The following is a 19,933-nucleotide window of genomic DNA, read 5'->3' as shown; positions in this document are numbered from 1 at the left end:
GACTGATAAAGTCATACAGTTACTGCTGCTATAATCTAGCGAATCATGGGATGAATTTAGTTACACTACATGGAGCTTTTTCCAAGCTAAAGCCTGTTTTATTTTTATTTTCTACTCTGAGGTTGTAGCTCACAAAAGGAATATGCAGGTATAGATTGAGGGATCATTATGGAAGTGTTCACTGATGACTGAGATCACTTTAGCCTCAGGGTGATTTTCTCAAACACTTCTATGAAATAGGACGTCTTCAGTCACAAGACTGCACTAAATATCTGTAGCCAGAAAGCCAGAACCCAGCTTAGCCCAAAGGCACCAAAAACCACCAACCAGCACCAATTAGTTAACTTATCTTAATTGCAGGGTTTCTGCAAGGGATATAAACTCAATAACTAAAGGTCTTTTTCTTCTTCTTTTGACTGCTCCGCCACAGGAGATTGTCTACTGCCATCTCACCTTTTCTCTAGCATCCTCTTCTGCCACTTCAACCCTCTCCATGTCGTCCTTAACTACATACATGAACCTCCTCTGTAATCTTCCTCTTTTTCTCCAACATGGCAACTCTATATTCAGCATCCTTGGTCCAATATATCCACTATCCCTCCACTGCACATGTCAAAACCAGCCTTGAGTCTCTAACTCTATCTCCATACTGCTCAGCCTAATCCTGTCCATCCTGCTCACGCTAAATGAAAATCTTACCATCTTCGGCTCAGCTTGCTGTCATCAAAGGAAGTCTCAAGTTGAACAACTATACCATTTCCCTTGTTCTCTTTTACCTCTTTATGAATACACTCACAGTTGCAGCTTATATCTAAATAAATAAAACAATTCTCATCTTAAAATCTCCCCCGCAGCCTGGACGGACCCTGAAGACAGCCATGTTTGCTGAACACCGGCAGAAATACTGCCCATTATTGATTAAACAAATATACGGTGGCATTGATTTTCACATCTTCAAATCTCACTGAAGCAACTATGTAACTAAATGTCAAAATAGTCATTTTTAATAGTCCAGCACGCACAGACAGAATACATCTGCACACACACACACACACACACACACACACACACGCACGCACGCACGCACGCACGCACGCACGCACACAAATGACAGATTCAGAACAGAGCTGTGAGCTGCTTCCAGTCGAGAAGAAGCTGTTTGTCTTTGTGGAAGAAGGGGTCCGCAATCAAACCATTAACCACGAACAGATTACAAACTGAGCCAAACAGACCGGCACAACAAAAACACCAACAAAAAAATAAATAAATAGAAAAAAGAGAAAAGCAAAGAGATACAAACTTGTGTCACCCACGTAAGAAAATTCATAGTAGGGAAAAGAAAAAAGGCAAGGAGAAGAAAGAGGAAGTAAGTTAAGACGATACCAGAGGAGGGAAGGATTGGTGAGCAGAGAACAGGCAATCATGGGAGGCTGGTGGCTCGGCCCTTGATGGCCAGGACCCGTCGAGGAAGACACGGGGTCAAGCCTGGCACATAGTTCCACAGCTTCACCCTGCAGTCACTGGGTTTGACAGAACGGGGGAAAGCAGAGGGGCAGGAGGAAGGGAAGGGGTGAAGAACAAGGGAGGAGAGGAGGAAGGCGGTTTGAGAGACCAAACATGAGCCGCAGAGAAGGTGACCGAGAAACAGCGAGATTAAAGACGAGGATAAGAAGTGAAGGGAAGTTAGTCGATCTCAAGCGAAAGCCCAACAGCTGAATGAGGAGTGAACAAAATAAATAAAAACCAGCAGACTGAGGAAACCACAAAATGTCTCACTGCATCACACACTTACAAGTAAATAAGCATTATCTTTGTCTGATGCCGCTGCGAGCTCAACAGAACAAATCTGGCCAAAAATAGGATGGAGTATGACCTTCTCACTGCTGACACATACCTGCGGATTACTGCCTGAGATAAAGTCAGCATCATTTAGAATTTCACTGTGAAAAACATTTTTGGCAAAGGGCAAACATTTTAGTATCCACTAGTTTATAAAACTCAATTGTAAGCACTACGCTCCCTGGTTCCCAACCTCCACACCCCATCCATGCTTTTAATAGACTCACCCTTCAGTTGCTCTTACTGTCAACAACCCTTGTAGTGAGTTTAGATCACGGTCATTACAAAAGGGTAAAACTAATGCACATGCTGAGCACTATTATAGACAGCAGGGTGAGATTGCTATAGTGAATAATGCAAACTTTAAATATACATATGTGAGGAGCTACTGTAACTCTAATGGCCAAAAGTTAATACTGGTTCAAATAGAACGGTGTCAGATAACATGTTGCATCACATTTTGTTGTAAATGGGGCTGCATAGCTGCAGACCAGTCAGGTCTGACCCCCAACAATGGGTACATGAGAAAAAGTATTCCCTGTGGCCTCTTTCCAGGAGCATATCGCGCCCTGCCACAAAGTAAAAATTGTTCAACAACGGTTTGAGGAGCACAAGAACCAATTTGAAGTGTTCATCTGGCACCAAAATTCCCCAAATCTCAATCCAATCAATCAATCAATCATCTGCAGGATGTGCTAGACAGACAAGTCCGACCCATGAAGGCTCCACCTGGCAAACCTACAGGACTTAAAGGATCTGGGGCTAACATCTTGGTGTCAGATACCACAACACACTGTCAGGGGTCTAGTGGAGTTTGTGCCTCGACAGATCAGAGCTGTTTTGGCAGTAAAATGGGAACCAACACAATTTTAGGCAGGTGGTCATAACATTATGTCTAATCAATGTATTTAGACACTTTGATGGAGTTACAATACTATGACAGGGCACAGTTTTAAATGAAATTTACCTGGAAGCAGTAAAGATCTGTCTTGAGTTGGTACATATGGCATTAATGGGGCTCTCGTGACCTCTGATCTCTCCAATGGGAGTGAAGTTGTCGACGTTCCACACTTTCAGCATGCCGCCGCGGCAGCCGCTCAGCAGCATGGGCCTTCCTGGTACATATGCAAGAGCACACACCCAGTCCTTGTGGGCGTTTGGGATTTGCTGTGAATTCAAAGCAAAGAGATGTTGGGAGTTAAAGAAAGATGGGATTGCATTAAAAATGAATCCAGTGGTTTTAAAGCAGGTATGTTTGTAAGACATCTGGGTCACCGTGTTCTATAAAGTAAGTTCTATAAAGTATGCTAAGTGCTTGGTGTTTAATGGATAGAAATTATCAACAGTAAAACAGGATTTATTTTTTTTTTTAATGGAAAAGGGTACAGCATTGTTGCTAGGCAACATATAAGAACATGTATGGTTGAGAGACTCAATAAGAGACTGTATTTAGACTCAATTACGTAGTTATTCTTAGCTCGTGTGTCTGCGCATTCAGTATTTCACAAAGGCAGCGCAATGTACGAGCTGAATGTGGAATATCTGTTTCATGTTTGCTAAGATAACCCCACTGACATTACAAAAATGCAGAAACTGTCAGAATGAGATTAATTGTATTCATTTCAAGAGCACGCTCCAGAATTTATTTTTGTATTGTGACAAAGACCATCTAAATGGACACTTGTTTGTTTTTTTTATTGCATTTATTTATGAAATAAAGGGAAAAAATGAAGAACATAATGAACCATGTCTTAGCAGAGGGGAGATATTAAACCTTATTATTTTATTATTATTTTATTTTATTATTTTTTCTTAAAATTAGGTGAAATATTCAAAAACGCTATTTGGATTTTGTGCAGGACTTTATTAAACTTTTATTATTACCTAAGCTTTGGCTTTGCTGTTGTTTTTCTTTTTTATTCTGTTTATCTCAGCCTACTGGGCTGCAGATTAATTTAGCTCTGAAGAGTGGAACACCTGCACAGGAGGATAACTTTTATTATGTTAATCTGCTTTTGCCTGTTTTATTTGCTTCTGACATTAATGTTATTTTCGTGCATTTTTCAGATATGCTTTTAATCAAAACAACAGCGCACTCTTCTAAAGTCACTCCTTACTTTTGTTCCCATCAGGTTCGTTTTGGTGGAGGTTTTTTTTTGTCTGTTCTACTTCTCTAATTTGTACTAACAGTTACTTATAAATGTATATGGCTGATTGGCATGTGTCGAAAAAGATGCACAATTTAAAACAGAACATATCTTATTCCCCTTTTTCTTACTCTGCAGGAACGCAATTTACCATTAAAAATAAGGTTAATTTATGCTACAGCAGACCTGCAAATCACAAACTGCTACTGAACAATAGTCCGAGCTGGGAGAGATTTCAATGTTAGGAGGAAAATTATCCAAATAGCTATAATTTCCTCTGTAACCCCATAATCTACTGCAGAGTTCACATTGCTTTGAATAAACATAGGTGTGTGTTTAAAACAGCAAGACAAAGTAACTGTTGGATGAAAACTGTGTTTGGTTACATTGCCTGCTAGCAGACAAAGATGTTAACAGAGGACAGAAAGAACCTGAACACCCGCCCATGGTGCTCACACATAAGGATTATACTCAGACAGCCTTCTCAAGTATAGTATCTCCAGGTCACAAAAAAATAAAAGCAGATGTGGAATTTCACATGGAGCCTTGTGTTCACCCTCTGATGGTGAAATTTATAGTACGTCAACGCAAATGGATCCAAGCTGACCCTCACAGATGTGTAAAGTGTAACACTAACAATAATCAGCTGAATATAGGAAGGATCCTACTCTGGCAACATCTGTTTTTAATAAATATGTCTAGCTGCTTAATCATTCTATTATTCTTTCTATAATATTAATGGACTTTACAGGTTCCAGCTAATGATCGATACAAAAAAAGCTAAACTTAAGATCACAGTATCACAACCTTGAATTAAAACCTGCAACAGACGATCTGAAAAAGGTGTTTAATGCCAGAAAAGTTTAATAAAAAATAACAGTACAGGGAGTGCAGAATTATTAGGCAAATGAGTATTTTGTCCACATCATCCTCTTCATGCATGTTGTCTTACTCCAAGCTGTATAGGCTCGAAAGCCTACTACCAATTAAGCATATTAGGTGATGTGCATCTCTGTAATGAGAAGGGGTGTGGTCTAATGACATCAACACCCTATATCAGGTGTGCATAATTATTAGGCAACGTCCTTTCCTTTGGCAAAATGGGTCAAAAGAAGGACTTGACAGGCTCAGAAAAGTCAAAAATAGTGAGATATCTTGCAGAGGGATGCAGCAGTCTCAAAACTGCAAAGCTTCTGAAGCGTGATCATCGAACAATCAAGCGTTTCATTCAAAATAGTCAACAGGGTCACAAGAAGCGTGTGGAAAAACCAAGGCACAAAATAACTGCCCATGAACTGAGAAAAGTCAAGCGTGCAGCTGCCAAGATGCCACTTGCCACCAGTTTGGCCATATTTCAGAGCTGCAACATCACTGGAGTGCCCAAAAGCACAAGGTGTGCAATACTCAGAGACATGGCCAAGGTAAGAAAGGCTGAAAGACGACCACCACTGAACAAGACACACAAGCTGAAATGTCAAGACTGGGCCAAGAAATATCTCAAGACTGGTTTTTCTAAGGTTTTATGGACTGATGAAATGAGAGTGAGTCTTGATGGGCCAGATGGATGGGCCCGTGGCTGGATTGGTAAAGGGCAGAGAGCTCCAGTCCGACTCAGACGCCAGCAAGGTGGAGGTGGAGTACTGGTTTGGGCTGGTATCATCAAAGATGAGCTTGTGGGGCCTTTTCGGGTCGAGGATGGAGTCAAGCTCAACTCCCAGTCCTACTGCCAGTTTCTGGAAGACACCTTCTTCAAGCAGTGGTACAGGAAGAAGTCTGCATCCTTCAAGAAAAACATGATTTTCATGCAGGACAATGCTCCATCACACGCGTCCAAGTACTCCACAGCGTGGCTGGCAAGAAAGGGTATAAAAGAAGAAAAACTAATGACATGGCCACCTTGTTCACCTGATCTGAACCCCATTGAGAACCTGTGGTCCATCATCAAATGTGAGATTTACAAGGAGGGAAAACAGTACACCTCTCTGAACAGTGTCTGGGAGGCTGTGGTTGCTGCTGCACGCAATGTTGATGGTGAACAGATCAAAACACTGACAGAATCCATGGATGGCAGGCTTTTGAGTGTTTGGGTTCATTGAGAACATGGTTGTTGTTCAATAATAAAATTATTCCTCAAAAATACAACTTGCCTAATAATTCTGCACTCCCTGTATGGAAGTTGCACATGAGCAATGCAATTTGAAAGCAAAAAGAGAAATCTCTCATATCCTCCTGAGACCATATGTCCTCACATGGACGTGTGAACGGCTTTACTGACATACCTGCAAGCCAGCAGCTGATTTTTGTTGAAAAGCTACTTTACATAAAGGTTAGGTACTCAAGGAAAAGCACGAAAGTACTTTCATCAAAAATTTTAATACATTTTTAAACCATTGAAGTTTCAGGGCTACCAAGGATTACAATCTCTTTACATAATGACAAATGGAGGCTATCTACACCTGGTTTAAGGCCTAGTAATCGCTGTGCTGTTTAAGTGTGTGGTGTCACAATGCCAAGTACTAAAGGGCCTTCTCAGGCCTCCAAAAAAGGTGGATGTCCATGACTCTGTCAAAGAATTCAAAAAGACCTCCAAAAAAAGCTCTCTGCAAATAACGTCGATTTTGAGGGAATAATAACATCTGTACAGAACTGCTGGCCCTGCCAATTGTGACCTTGAGCCTTTGTCACTGGATCTGCGGGTAACTCTTGCATTTGTTGGTGTTAAAGAATAGTCCAGGTTACAGTCAGTGTCTATAATCAGATTCAACAAATTAAACTTGAATGGGCAGCTTTGCGGGGATAGGTTAACTGGTCAATCTAAATTGCCCATAGGTGTGAATCTGTGAGTGAATGTGAGTGCGAATGGTTGTCTGTGTCTCTGTGTGTTAGCCCTGCGACAGACTGGCGACCTGTCCAGGGTGTACCCCGCCTCTCGCCCTATGACAGCTGGGATATACTCCAGCGCCCCCCGCGACCCTGGAAAGGATGAGCGGAAGCGAATGGATGAATGGATGGATGGGCGGCTTTGCAAGAAAGTGCCTTTGATGCCAAAAACCACATTCGAGAAAAACTCAGTTTGCCAATGAACAGACAAAGAAAAGTGTTTGGAATAACATAGAAATCAAGTTAAAGCAGCTTGACCACAATAACCGTAGACCTGTTTGGGTTCCATTTTCAGCCTTAGAAGCTGGGGAACAAGACGCCATTAATTCAACTTTAAATTCTGCATCTTATAAAGAGTACTTGGAGATAATGTTAGGCCATCTGAAGGTAGCTTGAACCAGAAATGACCCTTTCAACAGCATAATCAAGCCCTGGTTTGAATTCCACTGAAATGTTATAGAGGCTCGATTTAAAGCAGGCTTTACATATAAGAAAACCCACAAAGATGCTGCTGCTGCTGAGTGAACTTGCACGGTGAAGTAGTCAGTCAATGTCAGAAATTGCTAGACTGTTATGCAAAACATTTACAAGAAGTTATTACTGCTAACGGGTTGCAGTACCAGCTTCTGAGGCCAAGGGTACACTTAATATCTCACAGTATAATATTACCCCCATTTACAACTTTGTGGAATAAAACATTGAAAAAGTTATCTTCTTCCTCACATTTATCTTTAAGTGTGTCAGCTTTGTCTGTAGGCTTTGTTTCAATGAGGATCCAGTGTTTCCCTATGTAAATATGTCAATAAAGCCAACAATTTATATTGGATGTACTCACTTTTTTCATATGCACACCGTAAGCGTTAATGCCGGCCGACACCTCCAGAGAGCAACAGCTCTCTCCGACATCCACGGCATAAGCAGGTCGATAAAGTCATAAAAAAAAACATGCACGCTTGAAATTGTTTTTCAGAAGGTATATTAAGCTATTTATCAAGCCAGAGGGAATCGCTAAACTACAGTTTATAGTGATTATGAACAAATTGCTTCACATATCCCTCTAGGAAAAAACTCTATAGCGTCGGCATTTTAACAGAGGGGTCAGAGCAGCAAGGCTCAGAGCAGAAGTCCTGAAGGAAGTGCAGTTTCAGACTCTACTGTAATATATTCTATTATACCCCGAGCCACAGTTTGATCCCATTACATAATTAGACAGAGAATACTGAGTTAGGAAGGCTGTAAAACGGATCCTGTTGGCTGCTTCATAAATGAGGTTAGGGTCTTAAGCCACAGACCACAGCAAAGACTGAGCCGATTTAATTCAGAAAGGAAAAATATCTTGTGTTTTTGTTTTGTCAATTTGGGTAAACAAAGGCTAAACAGCACTGTTGCTAAACTTTAGAAAGTGCAGCTTCATATGCAAATTACTATGCATGTAAATGAGCCACATCCACCCACGAGGTGGATTATTATGCATTATTAACGTATGCAGGCAACAGGGGCTACACAGGAGACACTGCAGAAATCAGCAATTGCATATAAACACAACCAAACGCACACAGACGCACACACTGACTCTCCTCCTTGTTACCTGCGGCTGTGATGCGTGTGAGCTCTTACACCCTAATGTTGACACAGTGCTTTCCTGCCACATTACACATGGTGACACTCTCCACAGAGTGGGTAAAGACACGAAGGGGAACTGCGCTGGCAGGGAGCTGTTCACTGACTGAACAGGAAACACAGCCCTTCGCTGTCACCATTGTGCTAGTGTCGGATAACTGGGGTGGGGGGGGGGGGGGGGGGGGGGGGGGGGGTGGGGGTACAGTCTCTACCAAAGTGGGCCAGAAAATGTTCGTTTGTGTCGCCGGTGTGTCCGCCTCCAGAAGCTGATGTATGAGCTTCGGTCTCGATAGACACGTCGCAATTACAAGGATCAATAAGGAAAATGTCAGTTGGTACTCCGGCTCCAAGGGAAGTATTCTCTGAGAAATGTTTATAATATGACTACAAATAAGAATCAGGACAAGATAAGAAGATAAGAAAATAAGTAACAGGACAAGAAGAAATTCAAAGGTTTGAGATTGATTGTTTCCAAATATTTGCCATCATTTAAAGTATCTTTTTTGTCATCATTTTTCATGGATTTAAGGACGGTTGTTAAACTATGCATTAATATGGATAGATGCTCCTACACTATATTATTACACACCTACAGGAGCTGCTCAGCCATGGAAACCCATACTATGAAGCTCCCAGCGCACAGTTTCTGTGCTGATGTTAAGGCCAGAGGATGTTTGTTTTGGCTCCAAAAAACAAAACAAAAACAAAAGCAGGGACACAAAATGCAAAACAAAAAAAAAAGGTCCCCGAATTAATATTTTTCTATTAACTGGCACCACATATGAACATCAGGACTCGACCACATGGCAATTAACACTAAACCGCATGAGCAACTGGAATAATTTCCTTTTAAACAAAGTAACAGGAAAAATAATTTGTGACATTTTGGATAATGGACTTGTTCATTTGTTTCCTGTTAATCTGCACTTGTTCGCCAGAGAACCGATTCATTAAAACTGCCTTCACCGCTGACAGAGAGGATCAGAGGGCAATTATCTACCAGAGCACTGTGCCGCGTTCCATCTGCACTCCTTACACTTTGCAGAAAGATTGACTTTGCCCTGCAGATAATAACGGTCAAGACATCGTGAAGTAAAAGCCTCACAGGCAGGTTCGTACCACATTTCATGAGGATTTTACGATGATGCGCAGTCAAGGAGGCATTCTTTAAATGTGATGTACGAATTCTGCGCTCGCTTGAATATAAAATAAGTCTTCTTCCTGTTCACTCAGACCTACTGACCTCGCATAGTGTGTGGGAATCAATACATCTGCCACATGAAGCCCTGTTTTTTAATAACCCACAGCAAGTGTTGGTTATGTTCTCAGAATAGTGACAGAGGTCTGCTCAGACCCCTCCTGTAACACAGAGACGCAAGCATCCACACACCTGTGTGAGCTCCTGTTGCTCCAGTTCCCATTTCTTGATGCCGTTGTCTCTCGATCCACTGAACAGCACGTCTCCCTGCACAGCCAAACACTCGATGCCGTCATAATGTGGAGGCTCAAAGTTATGAGCTGGACCTACGTTTCCCAGAGTTCCCTCTGCCACGTCAAACACCTGACAGGAAAGGAAACATTTGTGTGTATCTTTGATTTATCAGGTGACAGACAATGATATTCAGATAGATTAAGAATGAGTGGGGTTTGTTTTAAGCTGTACCTTGACATAATGATCTTTGGAGCCAGTGATTACTTGATCTTTGCCCAGCAGAGACTGCCCCACAGTGAGACACATGACAGAGCCGATGTGACCTGTCAGCTTCCCCATCGCTTGCATCCTACACACAAACCGAAATACACAAACACAACAAGCAGAAACCAAAACAAGGTGAAACAAAGGTCTGTGAAATTCATCATTTGAACGAACTTTGAGGTGTCGCTGAATAATTCCAGTTTCTCTCTCACAAGTGAAGTAAAGCTGCAGAGACGCGGCAAAGCCATGGGCAGAAATGGAATGTTTAATACATTCATTTTTCATTTCTGGGGGGTTCTTATGCATCATTAAATGGTTCTGAGCCCCTCAGCATAAACTGTCTGGTCCAATCTGTTAATAATTTCCCTCTAGAAGCATAAAAACTGAGGAGAGAGAGATGCTTCCACAGGATCCCAGAAATGATTCCTGGTAGAAAACATGCTCGTGATCACGCTTCATATCCTCAGCACTGCTTTTTTTTTGCCGTCTTTTTAAATCTCTTGTCAGCCTTTTTGAAGCTCTTCTATCAAATGCTAATCAGCTCGCTGGCTTATTAACATGCAATAAGTGAATACATCCACAGCCATGTCTAAATGAATTTAAAGAGTGGGCAGTAAAGAAATTAAGTGCATAGATGAAGCTCGCATGAATGACTCACAGAGTCTTTAAGCAGTAACTTGATGAGTAGATCAATGAATATAATAATGTATTAACGGATTAGATCATCAACAAATGTACCTGTTGAGGTCCCAGATGCGAACAGTGTTTCCAGCAGCAGCATAGAGCACTGATCCTGATGGGTTGAGAGCTATCTGGTTGATCTGACACTCGCCCTGAGCAAAGGTAATTGTGCGGGTGGTGGTGCCGGCGCATGCATCACCTGAAACCACCTGCCCTGAGGAGCTGTGGGGATGAAGAGGAAGAAGAAAGGTGGAAAAAAAACACAAGAATCAGAGAAGTAAGTGCAATCAGCAGTTGTCATTTCCTCTACTTTAGCTTGTCATATTTCTTCAACTGGAGGCACATCGCTGAGCAGAAAAAGAAAAAAAAAGGCCTTTTAAAATCACTTCCATTAAATCTCTCCAAGCAAGGCTGTAATTCGGGAAAAAGCTCTAAACTTTTCCACCCGATGGGTTCCCTGCATGAAACTTACGTGAGCGTCCGGACGCACTTGGCCGCGTCGCGGATGTCCCACACCTTGATGTAGGAGGTGGACACAGAGAACACCAGACAGGAGGAGGGGCAGTATTTGACAGACACGACATTGTTTGGGTGGCCTTTGAGGGTGACGATCTCCTGACCTGTTACCAGGTTCCACATCTTGCAGGTGCGATCTGAAAGAGGGGAGAAAGTCAAATGCATTACAAACAGTCCACTAGTCAGTCCAACTATTTGTCAGACTGTAATAAAATCCCTTCCTCCTCTCACTCTGTTAAACAAAATTACGAAGCATCGCAGAAACATTTGCTCAAATCCTACAGTAACAGTTTACTTAGAATGGCACAATTTCAGTTTAATTGGTTTATAGCTTGAGAGGAATCAATTTCAACTGATAAACTCTGTAAAATGCATTTCAAAGGAAACACTCCAACGCTGCTGTTTTGGCGATGTGTTTACCCTTAGATCCAGTGAAGAGCAGCTCATCTGTAGCGTCCACACACAGCACTGGCTTTGAGTGGCCCTCGGCTACAGAAACACATTGCAGGGGTGCAGTTCGACCCCCCTTCACACCTCCGATGGGACTGATCACACCCCTACGGTTCACAAGCACACAGAAAGTGTCAGAGTGGTTCCAAAATCAATCAACCAGCAAGATTTAGGTTTGCAAAGCACAGGCTGACCACAAACATGCATTTTTTGTTGACTATACAGAAGCAATACAAACCCATACATTGCTCACTGAAAGCGCCGGATAAACTACGCACACAATTGTGTTTCCATCACTTCAGGCGCAGGGGCCTTCATCCTACAACTTAATGGCCTACTTTAAGAGGTGAGATGTCTCACCCGAAATGTGTCTGTAAACAGATTTATGCCCACACCGTATCAGTTAAACAAGTAGACACACTTTCCTGATGGAGGTAGCCTGCCCGCTCCATCTCACTTTCCCCTCCCTCTTTTCTTTTTGTTGTTGAGCAGCCCAATTAAGGCTCTACAGCAGTAAGAGCTGCTTTCTTATTCAACTCCTCTTTCTCTTTCCCTCACACACACATGCACACACACAGTTATGTGCACACAGTCTCCTCTATATTATGTGCACTCAGTCTCTCTAGCTTGGACCTCTGCTTCCCCTCACCATCCCAATCTATGGCGCACTGACAGGCCAGGGTCCCAGAGTGCCTGGAGAGCAGTCAGCGGAGTGAGACAGAGCAGGGAGCGGGTGAGAGGAAGAGGGAGAGCTGTGGGAAAATTGGTCCCCGATGGGCTTCACAAGTGGTGGTTAGTGTGCGTTTACGTGTGTGTGTGTGTGTGTGTGTGTGTGTGTGTGTGTGTGTGTGTGTGAGAAAGAGAGAGAGGGTGAAGTAAGACGCAAAACACTGAAGAGGAGCCGGAGGATGTGAGGAGAGAAAAGAATATGCACACAAAACTCAGGACAGATTTGTTTCTGCACGGAGTGAGCAAAATACAGAAGGGTGTGCTTCAAACTTGTCAAGGGTGACAACATGCTCATCTTCTGTTTCACAGCACGGATGCTCATGTCCAGCATGACAACACACACACAAATAAATACACAAGTCAAATCAAAAGTGAAACCGCAAATCATACTTGGTATGTCTGTTACGGTGTTTCAGAACGCCAACCAAAGTCAAAAGTCTCATTCATCAGCAAGTAAAAAGAAGCCGCATGCACGTCTGCCAAATTTCACCTCCCCAAAGAAACAAAAAAAAGAAACTGCACACAAGAAGCTCAAAATAATTGATGACAGCAGCCACAGCCTGGAAGACCAACTCCACAGCAGCCCGGAACTCAAAAATAAACCCCACCACACCGAGACGTCAGCAGCACCACATGCAGAGTCCATTCTCCATCGCTTAGATGGGAACTGACTCTCTGCAACGCCAGAGCCAATGCCCTTTTGGGGCCCAGGAAAAAGGGCTATGTGACACATGTGGGTGAGCGGTGAGGTGTGACAAGACGACAGCATTAGTCTGATTAGGAATACAGATATAAAGTCAGACTGTGACAGCAGCTTTATGGTGCAAACACAGTCAGCCCCACCCATTTCTCTTCAACTTCAGTTCCTTTTGAAAAGGTGATGTCAGAAAACTGGTGACTGGTTTGAGTTTACAAAGAAGAAGAAAAGCAATCCATGTTTAATATATGGGGAAGAGAGGAAGGGATTAAATATGTATGTTTCATAAATTTATTTTTAAAGGGGTTTTAGTTAAATAAACCTTACTAATTTTAGCCCATTATTTTGCCTGATTAAAGTCTTCATGTTCCATTCTCTGTGATTAAAATGGAAATTAATCTAAAGTAATTACCAGAAACACTATTTATTTCCTTTCTTAATAGAATCTTAGCTTAACCGAGCTACTTTGGTGACCTGACAATAAATTAAAACAAAGCATATAGCATTAGTTGATTAGTCTGGATATTTTCTTCGGTCTCTCTCTTTGGTTCGCTCGTTTTCCTTGAAAAAGGACGTACGGCACACGCTGCACGAGCAGCACTCTACTTCTGATGGCACTGCAATGCTCCAAATAGCAGAAATTGTTTCAGTTCTATCAGCATACATGGAAGATATCATCGTGTGCTATAGTGTGTTATGCAGCATGGAAGAGCTGCTAATGGATGTTGCAGGGCCAAGACCCAAGAGACCAGCACTAATGAAAACATGCGAGAGGGGAGGGACTCTCTGCAGTGCACAGAAAAAAAGACAGAAGGGTCCTGGTGAGAGGAGCATCCATTTGTGTGTGTGACTAAAAGGAATACAGATGCCCGATAAAAACTATATATAGGCCCATGTGTTTGTCTTAATGAAATTAATTGAGGTTTTGGGATATATGTTTTTTTGTTGGGACACAAGGTGGCAAGAAGGTCCTTGGTTTGAATCCACCAGCCAGTAGAGAGCTTTCTGTGTGGCGTTTGCAGTTTCTACCTGTGTGAGACTCTCCAGGTACTCCAGCTTCCAAAGACATGCAGGAGGTTAGGTTAACTGGTGACACTAAACTGGCCATAAGTGTGAATGTGAGTGTAAATGACTGCCTGTCTCTCTGTATTAGCCCTGTGATGAACTGGTGGTCTTTCCGCCACTCACCCCATGACAGCTGGGATTGGCTCAAACAACCCCACCCCCCACCCCACCCCTGACCCTGAATTGGATAAGCTGAAGAAAATGGATGGATGCTTATTTGATTTGCAGCTAAACAGGAAGCCACTTCTAGCAACTGCTTACTTAAATCTGTTAAAATTCAAAATGGTGTGCTTTGTTTTGTCTAAGAAAGAATGAATACTGTCATACGCAAAACCAGCACAAACACATCTAAAGTTTGATCGAAGTTATTTTTAATTATTATAAATACTGTGTTAGATCTGTATAAAGAGCTTCTGGTTAGCTGGCAAACTGGGCTCCTTAGGTTAAGAATTAGGTAGGGACAAAAAGCCCTGTAAAAACATGAATTGCAATTGCTACGCTTCAGCTTTCACTCTTATATTTAAACGTAGCTAAATGACTGCAGAGTCCAGGTACGCAATTAATAGACATGCATGAGTGTCTATTAAGTAGACGTTCAAATATTCATTTAACTCATATGTTATCAATCCTCTGTCCTTTAACAAGACTGAATTTACCAAGTGGCTGACCATGGAGACCATTAAGAGGAGTAATTACTTTAATTTCCACCAGTTTCTTCAGCCTGAAAAAAAAGTGGTGTGGTTCACTTGTGTGACCACAAATGCAAGATCACAGCGATGGAAAAGCCTGGGTGGGTCAAGAGAAGTGGTCTGCGGTTAAAACATGCACAACCGATGGAATATGAAGGTGGAGATGAAGAGGCCAGGTGAGGCGCTGACGACTGGTGGAGACGAGATGACACCGAGTGAGTCAACAGGCAAATGGGAAAACAGAGAGTGAGAGAGAGACAGATACGGTTCCTCTACCTGAGCACCTCTGAGAGCGAGGAGTCGCTGTCATCCGACCTAGAGGCAGAAGAGGAGCAAGGGAGAGGGAGGGAGGGCAAGGTGGGAAGAGGAAAGGGTTAATCACGCTAAGAAAAGACAGAAGGGTTACTGGCAAAGGGTTAAAAAGGAGAGGCGTGACTAGTGGAAGGGATTTTAGATATAAAGCAATGAGCAAACTGACAGGAAAGCTTGGTCAACAGTAAAGCTTGCTCTGCGATTATCGCGTTGTTCGCCATGAAAGGTGCTGTTTTACAAAGACAATCACTGAACAGGCTTTACTGTTTGACCAGTGTCTGCACAGAAAGCTTTAAAGAAACTGTTTCATGTTTGGGGAAAAAATTATTCACTTTCGCACCACGTGTCAGGATGTAAAGACTAATACCTCTCCGAGTCTCGCAGTTCGATTACTACTAGCAGCTAATAGCTTAGCATAGTCTTGAAGGGCAACATTTGTCTACCAACACCTCTAAAGCACCTCTCAAAAAAATACTGCAAATAATAATAAACCTCAAGACACTTGAGATTAATAAGATTATGTTTTGTATGAATTAAACAAACAAGATATATAGTAATGTCCAGATTAATGAGACTTAGCGGTGACGGTGAGCTAGCTGTTTCCAATGGCTAGCAGTCTGGCTAACAGCTACTGGCTGTGACATGCTAGAGGTAGCAATCTTGTCGCGTAATGCGATCCAAGAAAGCAAGTAAGTGACTTTCCCCGAATATGAAAGTATCTGTGTGAACAAAGAACCTAAAAGAAAACGAAAGACAGTCAAGGAGGAAGCACTGACGGCAGGATAGTCATACGCAAAGATTACAGTTGTCCTGTCCTCTACGCATGACTATAGTATGATGTCAGTGTGTCCTCCTAAATCCACTCTTTCCTGCCACATTTAGCTAATTAGTACAGAAAAGGCATCAGGGATGGCAAACAGAGTTAACAGAAGGGAAAATCCAGTTGACTAGACAATAAGGGAAACAAATTTCCAGGCCACACCCACACCTCCCAAAGAGCTTAAAGGGAAATAATATGTGTGTAACAATGCAATAAAAGTGTTATTATATTGTAAATATTTTATAGCCTCTGGTTTCTCACTAAGAGGGCCCGGGCTTTTCACTCTTAGCATGAAATAATAAAACAGAAAGTTCTGGATATGTCCGGAGGGAATAGCGGTGTTTAAAGGTGATGGCAATTCTTCCCGTTCTTGGCATTTACTGCCAGCCGTAGTGGCTATTAGCACAGAGCGATTTGACTCCCTTTAAAATACTTTTAAAATTTATTGATTATGGAGCATGTAAAAGTAAAGTGAATTCGATTCAAAGCCTCTTTATCCAAGACATGACAAGGAAACTTTGGTTGAAATTCCTCGTCCTCATTTGCCTTTCAAATCAGTGTCAAACACTTGATCCCAGTCTCTTGGGCAACCAGTCTACTCAAATGTGAAAGAAGAGAAACACAATATAGTCCAGTCAAAATCACATCTCACATTTTAATGGGTTTGTTTTATGTATATATTGCTGGATTAAGCTGTAAATGTGTGTCCGAGATGAGAAATTAAGTGACAGAGAAAGTGTGAGTGATGTCAATCAAATGTAGATTTCAAACAGTAGACCTTTGCTAAGTGTTGCACCCACTGCTTGCTTTTAAACAAGAAGCAACAAAACACACACATAACTTCCAAACACATTTTTCCCATCAAAACTAGTATTCCTGTCTATCACACCTAAACACAGTAAAAAATGTTTCATGAACGACAGCTATTGAATTAAAGTGCTATAGAAAGAAAACATTTTCATTGATTTATATAACCGCTGATTTTAAGCCTAAAAGATCTCCAGTGCTCAACACATTTATTAGACCACCATCAATTGTAAAGTTTATGCTAAATTAACAGTACTGGTTTTTACCAAAATCATATTTTATGATTCTGTAATGGTTAAGCCACCAGTATGCTCAAGCTCTTTAATCAAAATGAAAATTATACCAGCATAATATAATTATTGCTGTTATCTAAAATTTTCCAGATTTATTGTTTTATATTAAAAAAGCAGAAAAACTAGACAAGCGCATTATTATTTTGTGAATAAGATGCAAAGTTGCTGTTGTTTACTTACATTCCTGAATAATTCGTTTTAGTGCTTGAACGTCATGCTTGATTAATTACTCATTTCCCAGAGAAATCCCATGTGGATATAAAAACAGTAACTCAGTTCAGTGCATTCGGTAATTTTTCGTTTTAAAAAGATTTATTTGGGTTTTCTTGTTTTTATGACAGAGGGTCTAACAAATTTGTCAAACACTGTACGTACGATGTGCTGCCGAAGCTGGACTACCACCGAGCAACAAGATGGTATGGCTAGTCAGCGTAACCTTTATTTAACCATGCAGGTCACCGTAGTTGTGAACGTTTGGTTAAAGTCCTCAGAGAGTTTTTTACAAAAGTACTCGAGCAGCACATTTGTCTAAACCAAACAGAGTAAAGAACACTAACTATTACTGTGTATTAGATATGACACAGGATTATTGCAGACACAGTCCAAATGATTTTTCCCAGGAATCTTGTATGTGAAAATACAACACAATGTCTATACAAGGAATGCCAACAAACTGGCTCCAGATGCATTGTTTGCAATAATCTCAGCAATGCCTGGATTACGTTTCACAAAGCAGTACAACAAAACTAGATTTAACAATGAGCCCACTCAATTTGCCTTTTGTGTTCAACCGCAACTGTGTGCACAGGTGTACAGTACAATCAGAATACCTGACAACATATCAAATGGGAACTTTTTTCAGCCTTTTTTTCAGTTCCAGTATTGACTGAGCAAACTTAAATTATGTGACTACAACATCAGCAATCTACTGATGTGCTGAAATCAAAGCTTTGGGTAGCTTATTAAGACCCTAAACAAAAACATCTCCCATTCCAAGTTGGAAAAATCCTACAGCTGCACAGAAACATGGCAACAGCCATCTCATTTACCTACCCCTGCTCCGGATAATCAGTACCCACACGCTCCAACACATGCAACCCACATAAAGCACACACACACGCACGCACAGCCACGACACCCTAACTCGTTTCACACAGCATCCTTGCTGCCAATTAGATGTTAATAAAGCTGAGAAATGCTGTGGATTAGCACAGATTAGAAATCAACTTTAGAGCAGAGGCTGAAATCAACTGCTGACATTTGTCAGAGCAGAAAGTTTGAATTGATTGTAAGCAGGAAGGAAACAAGACCGCCTGCTCCTTCCCGACTCTGCATCAACATGCATCTCATGCCCACATGTTCCCTCAATCCGATGTAGTACGATTACACAAATACACGCTGAGCGGAGTTTTATCATTCTTTTACCTTTTAAAAAAATGACATCAGGAATGGGACCGCTCAACATCACGGCTGACACCATCCTCGGAAATTATCATAAATTTGAATTAAGTTTTGTCATGCACAGCCTCAACAAACCCAGTATTGTAAGATAAGATTAATTACAGGGCTGTTTATATTGGATGATATAAGATTGGTCAGGCGGATTTCTCTTTCCTGAATGAAGATCATTGTCATGCACAGCACGTCACCTCAAAACTGATTTCATATCATCCCACATCCTGGTTGCTTCCCAGCCACTGCTGCCCTGACACCACATTTGAGCAGTGGGTGTTACCATCTGAGCTCCCCCCCACACCCCCCTCTCCTGATTTGCCATTGTCTCCTGGTAATTTCTGTATGCGAATTGGAAGCCTACTGCAATTACACCTCATTGTTACCGCTGCTACGCGCAGGTTTGAATAGATTGCGGTTTGGGTTTGACACCTGGATTCCAAGACTGCCTGCACCATCTGTTTCTGCGGGTTTCACATTAATGCCAGAAGAAAGGGATTTATCTAAGAAAGGGATTCAGATGAAGGCAAGCTAGTAGTAAACATTCTTAAAAGGCTTATTTAAATTATTGACAGAACCACTTTCCCTTCAAAAAGGCCTGACCTTCAGCCTGTCTGCAGAAAAACTGAGGTAAAACATGGAAGAGGGAAAAAAGAAGAAAAGAAAAGAAAAAAGGATGGGAATCTTTCAAAGCGTGACCGACTGATGGACACAGGTGGCGTTTGTGCGTATGGATCTGCACTCACTTGTCCAGAGCAGAACCTTGGGTTTGGTTGCTGGTGAGCCTCGAGAAGACGTTGCGGTCGTTCCTGGTCCTCAGAGGAGGGGAGGAGGGGGGAGTGTAGCCATCAGTCGGCCTGACAAGGGGCAGAAAGATGGTGGAGTTTAGGATGAGGAAGTTAAAGAGTCCCACTGTGTAAATAAACTGCTAGAACAAAGTGCGATCCATCTGCTAGCGAAATGAGCATTACATGTACCTGTACGCACGGTCGTAAGATTTCCTTCTGGTTAGGGGGGAAGTGTCATAGCCCCGAGACTGCCTGGGACTGACACACACAGACAAATGCAAGCAAACTAAGCAAACGTTCAGGGGAGTGCACAGAAAGGATGACAGACATCTATGTGAACTGTTGGGACTCGATAAGCAGCAAGGTTTATGCAGTTTAAAAAGCATTTCTAGCAGCCTAATCTCTTCAAATATCAAATCACACACATCACTGAGGACTCGTGGCAATTCGCC

At 42.0% G+C, this 19,933-nt stretch overlaps 1 protein-coding gene across 7 annotated transcripts in view; it reads right to left on the bottom strand.

Annotated features, from left to right (window-relative positions):
* kif21b (kinesin family member 21B) overlaps positions 1-19,933 on the bottom strand; it is a 69,311-nt gene that overhangs the window by 7,533 nt on the left and 41,845 nt on the right. For 3 of the 7 annotated variants that reach the window (XM_076883905.1, XM_076883907.1, XM_076883906.1), the window contains exons 25-34: positions 19,671-19,739; positions 19,440-19,550; positions 15,286-15,324; positions 11,800-11,936; positions 11,336-11,516; positions 10,921-11,085; positions 10,150-10,267; positions 9,877-10,047; positions 2,807-3,006; positions 1,384-1,520 (exon numbers count right to left, since the gene is read on the bottom strand). In XM_076883905.1, coding sequence (XP_076740020.1) covers positions 1,421-1,520; positions 2,807-3,006; positions 9,877-10,047; positions 10,150-10,267; positions 10,921-11,085; positions 11,336-11,516; positions 11,800-11,936; positions 15,286-15,324; positions 19,440-19,550; positions 19,671-19,739 — 1,291 coding nt within the window. In that variant the 3' untranslated portion in view covers positions 1,384-1,420. The remainder of the gene's footprint in view (positions 1-1,383; positions 1,521-2,806; positions 3,007-9,876; positions 10,048-10,149; positions 10,268-10,920; positions 11,086-11,335; positions 11,517-11,799; positions 11,937-15,285; positions 15,325-19,439; positions 19,551-19,670; positions 19,740-19,933) is intronic. The other 4 variants (XM_076883909.1, XM_076883908.1, XM_076883910.1 and 1 more) reach the window with 4 other exon arrangements.

This window comes from Maylandia zebra, linkage group LG5, assembly GCF_041146795.1.
Source record: "Maylandia zebra isolate NMK-2024a linkage group LG5, Mzebra_GT3a, whole genome shotgun sequence".
NCBI classification, from domain to species: domain Eukaryota; kingdom Metazoa; phylum Chordata; class Actinopteri; order Cichliformes; family Cichlidae; genus Maylandia; species Maylandia zebra.
The sequence above is the reverse complement of the archived record's forward strand: the minus strand, read 5'-3'. Positions and strand labels throughout refer to the sequence as shown.